Raw genomic sequence first — 3,818 nt, 5'->3', positions numbered from 1 at the left:
TTGACAATTTAGGCAACAAAGCATAGTCTCTCATTTCCATGGCAAAATACCCACATTGACATTGATTTCATGCCTACTTCAATAGGCTAGTTTCTTGGACAATATGAAGAAGAATGATTATAAAAGAACACCTAAAAAGAAAACATGTAAAATTTGAAATCACAACAAAAAATAAAAAATAGAAGGCACTCCTCAACCTCAATACATATCCATCAGTTCATTCAGTTTTTTTCTCATAAAGAAGCCTCAATCCTAGGTTCAAAAGAGAATGCAGACATGAACTTCTTGGCTTTGCCATTCATGCAACAAGCGGGCAATTCAACCCATTCTTTGCGCACCAGATCACATAAAACATAGCTACAAAGCTCGGCAGAGTTTACGCAGACCAATATCTGGTCACCGGCTCCAGTGCAGTTTATATCCACCTTCTTGTCATAAAAGGCGTGTGACATAGCCGGAGGCATTGCTGCAATTTGATGCCAAGACCGATTGTCCTCGTCAAATCTCCACACCCTGAGGCTCGCGCTTTCTAGGAATTCCGATAGCACAACCACCAACATCTCTCCTCTACACTCAACCACATCAATGGAGTACTCGGAGAATACAGGCAACAGCCTCGGGTACTCAAAGAAGCACTTGTGAGTTAGATTGCAAGCCACAATCGTCCCGGAGGAGCTAAGGAAATAAACTATCTCCTCATTGTTTTTCAAAGTAATGACTGATGAGTACTGCTTAGACGGGCTTCTCTGCATGTTGGTTGCTACTACATTGCCTGCCTTGCTAAGAAAATACACTGTATCATCATCCTCTCTGTCATGCTCCAGAGAGTAACCAGCCTTTCTATTTAGGATAGTCTCTTCTTCCCAATTATCAATTGTTGAATTGTACACTTGGAATGAGAGTTTTGGAAGCTCACCTGAGACTAAGACAAGCTTGTAGGAGGAAGAGGAAGTGGAATTCATAGCAATGGCATGAAGTGAATTATGGTTTTGTGGGAAAGGACGGAGCTTTCGACAAGAACCCGTCACGGGGTTGGAAACAATGAACTCATTGGATGCAACATTGCGGAAACAGATCAACCCGCCCGACGCTGCAACGGGAATGAAATTGGGGCAAGAGCTTTGGAGGAGAAGAGGCGGGTGGTTGAGCTGTTTCCAATTTTTCTCAGCAGAGTCAAAGACAATGGATTGATTGAGGTGGGGATCAAGATCAACCATGAAGAACCAGGGGTCCCGAGAGGGAATCTGAGCACAGGCAAGCCGGAAAGTCGCAGAAGCCGCGACAGATTTCCATCTTTTGCACACTGAACCGAGGCGGAAGAAGGTGGAGGTTGGAAGCCATGAAAGAACCCTCTCGAGCAGGTCTTGGTTAAGCTCGTCCAAAGAGAAGAAGCTCGAAGCTTCATCGTCGTCTTCTCGGGATTTCCTTTTCCGGGTTTCCATTGAAACAGAGGAAGACATTCTCTTTCAAATTGAACCCAATGAAGCGTGAAACTTTCCTCTCCGGTACAACCTAAATACCCCTCAAGTGTTCGAACAAATGCCTCAATGACAAAAACCAAGTAAACAGTAGCAATCGAAAGAAGAGAAATAAAAAAAAAAAGAGAGAAATTCTTTTGGCAGAGCAATCACAAAACAGAAACAATAAGTGGGAACAAAATAGAAACAAGCAAATCAAATGCAGCTGTGACAGAGTGAGATGGTGTTAGCTGCAAAAGAGCTTATATTGTGAAATGGGTGAGGATGGAATCAGACAAAAAAGTGAAAGCGAGCAAGTCAGGGACAGAGTAGATGGTGGAGGGGGAGGAGAGACGAAGCTTCCTCTGAAGCTCTTTTTGTCTTCGTTGACACGAGAGCGATATTGAAACAGAACCAAAGGTGATTATGGACGAAATAGTGTGTGTATACAACTATATATATAGTAATATATGCACGTAAATGTACAACGCATGTAGCATTGTTCTAAATATTAACAAAGACACCATTTAAAAATTCTCAATGCACCTGCCGGAGCTGGTACATAGATGTGTGCTGGTATGTGTGTTATGAATGAGTTGGTTGCTGACCTTTGAAAAGCAAAAAAGCAAAGTAATGCCCTCTCTCCGTGGCAGCGTCTTTGAGGAATCTCTCCCTCGTGTTTAGGACTTTATGTGATGTCTTTCTATAAAGTGACAATTAATTTATGTTTGGGCTGTGCCTCAAGTCAATGGTGGGAATCCAAAGCTCTCTTTGCATTAGTTTATTTTTTGTCTTTTATAATTGACATGGACACAAGGTTGGGATTTATTGATAACACAAGAGAAAAAGCCTTTAATTACGCTACCTTTTCTTGACTTGTCTTCCATTGGACGCTTACTATTCTTTCCTCTTTTTCTTTCTTTATTACTACTATTATAAGTATTCGTGACAGATCAGTACTAATACGAAGCAATCAAGAATATGATTGTTGTGATGTTCTCTCAATATATAATAAAAGACAAATACAAAAAAACAAAAACAGAAAAAGATTTTATTGATAGTCAACTTCCGGGCAAAGAGAAAAGAAAATAAAGTACTGGTGTGCTACATAGATTTTCAGAGATAAAGAGGAATTTCCAACATTTTTTATGCTCTTCCGGTATATATTTTACTTTCTTTAATTGATCTCTTCACACAGTCTGACCGGTGAGCAGTCATCATGTTTCAGTATCTGATATAAACAATGACAAAGTGAATCGCACTGTTGCATGGAACCAACCGTGCCTTGAATATGAAACTGCAGCTCTTCAATAAAGTGATTAGCTGCTAAAACTGACATGTAAACACTTTTCTTTTTTTCCTTCTTTTTTTTTTTTTTTTTTTTTTTTGAGTTAAGTATATTATTGATTCTTATGTGCACGTGTCTACATGTGTGTCTCTGCTCTATCATTTGGAATGGTGATACATTCTCTGATTTGGAGAGAGTCCAACAAGTGACAGAGAGACTATAGATCCAGCACACCTTGTGTCGATCCATTTAATTCTTCATTACAATGCTAATTTACTTATTTTGGTTTTGGAGGGTATTTAGAAAAGGAGGGATTGGAACATACTAAAAAACAATTGTGTGGCTCCCTTGGGCTTGGGCTTGGGCTTGGGCCTTATATGGAGGATCTCGCAGTCCTGTAGCTGCTTAAGCTTAATAACTCTATCTTAATTTTTTTTTTTTTTAAATTGCCCTTTTAGGTTGGATTAGAAAAATGTTATGCTCGAATCTTTATTTTTCACCAATTAATGATCATTAATAAAAAGTATTTTTAACATATTTGTCACTTTTATTATCGTCTAGCCGTATATGAATTTATTTTTTTCTGGTTGCTATGTCATTTATTCACATTAGTAAATTTATTCATTTTTATACATATTTTGAAACGGTTCTACGTATATATAGAGACTAAACTGCAATGTTCGTTAATCCATTCAAATGAATGACGTTTTTTACTTCTTGTTTAACTTGTTATATTCACACCCCTAAAACTTCTCATACTCGATTTTTTGGGAGTTGTTATTACATATGTAATTCACTTATATATAGGCATTGTAATGTTGTGGGTTATTATGTATATATAAATGTGTGTTTAGGTTATAAAAGAATAATTATAAAAAGAAAAAAGAAAAAAAAAAAAAAAAAGTAAGTGGGCCCCACCCATGCTTTTAACATTGCAGAAAGGCCATAACGCCAAAAAAAAAAAAACATGGGTTTCTCTCTCTCTCGGCTATATCACTTTCCCCTTTCGGCAGTTTCATTTTTCTTCTCTTTTTGCAACTTTCAAACTTTGATCTAGCTTTAATCTTTTGGAT

At 38.0% G+C, this 3,818-nt stretch overlaps 1 protein-coding gene across 1 annotated transcript; it reads right to left on the bottom strand.

Moving 5' to 3' along the window:
- LOC132308100 (F-box only protein 13) lies at positions 1 to 2,148 on the bottom strand. The gene has a single exon (XM_059806082.1). It carries the CDS (start codon positions 1,458 to 1,460, stop codon positions 234 to 236), a length of 1,227 nt encoding a protein of 408 aa, XP_059662065.1. The 5' UTR covers positions 1,461 to 2,148; the 3' UTR covers positions 1 to 233.
- Between the last annotated feature and the right edge of the window lie 1,670 nt (positions 2,149 to 3,818).

The sequence above is a fragment of the Cornus florida genome, unplaced genomic scaffold (genome assembly GCF_030987335.1).
Source record: "Cornus florida cultivar Cherokee Brave unplaced genomic scaffold, ASM3098733v1 CherokeeBrave_3.0.0_Hap2_Chr05, whole genome shotgun sequence".
NCBI lineage: Eukaryota > Viridiplantae > Streptophyta > Magnoliopsida > Cornales > Cornaceae > Cornus > Cornus florida.
This window is presented reverse-complemented; position numbering and strand designations above follow the sequence as displayed.

Coding starts and splice junctions, on each gene's coding strand:
- LOC132308100 (XM_059806082.1), bottom strand. CDS start 1,460: ATGTCTTCCTCTGTTTCAATGGAAACCCGGAAAAGGAAATCCCGAGAA.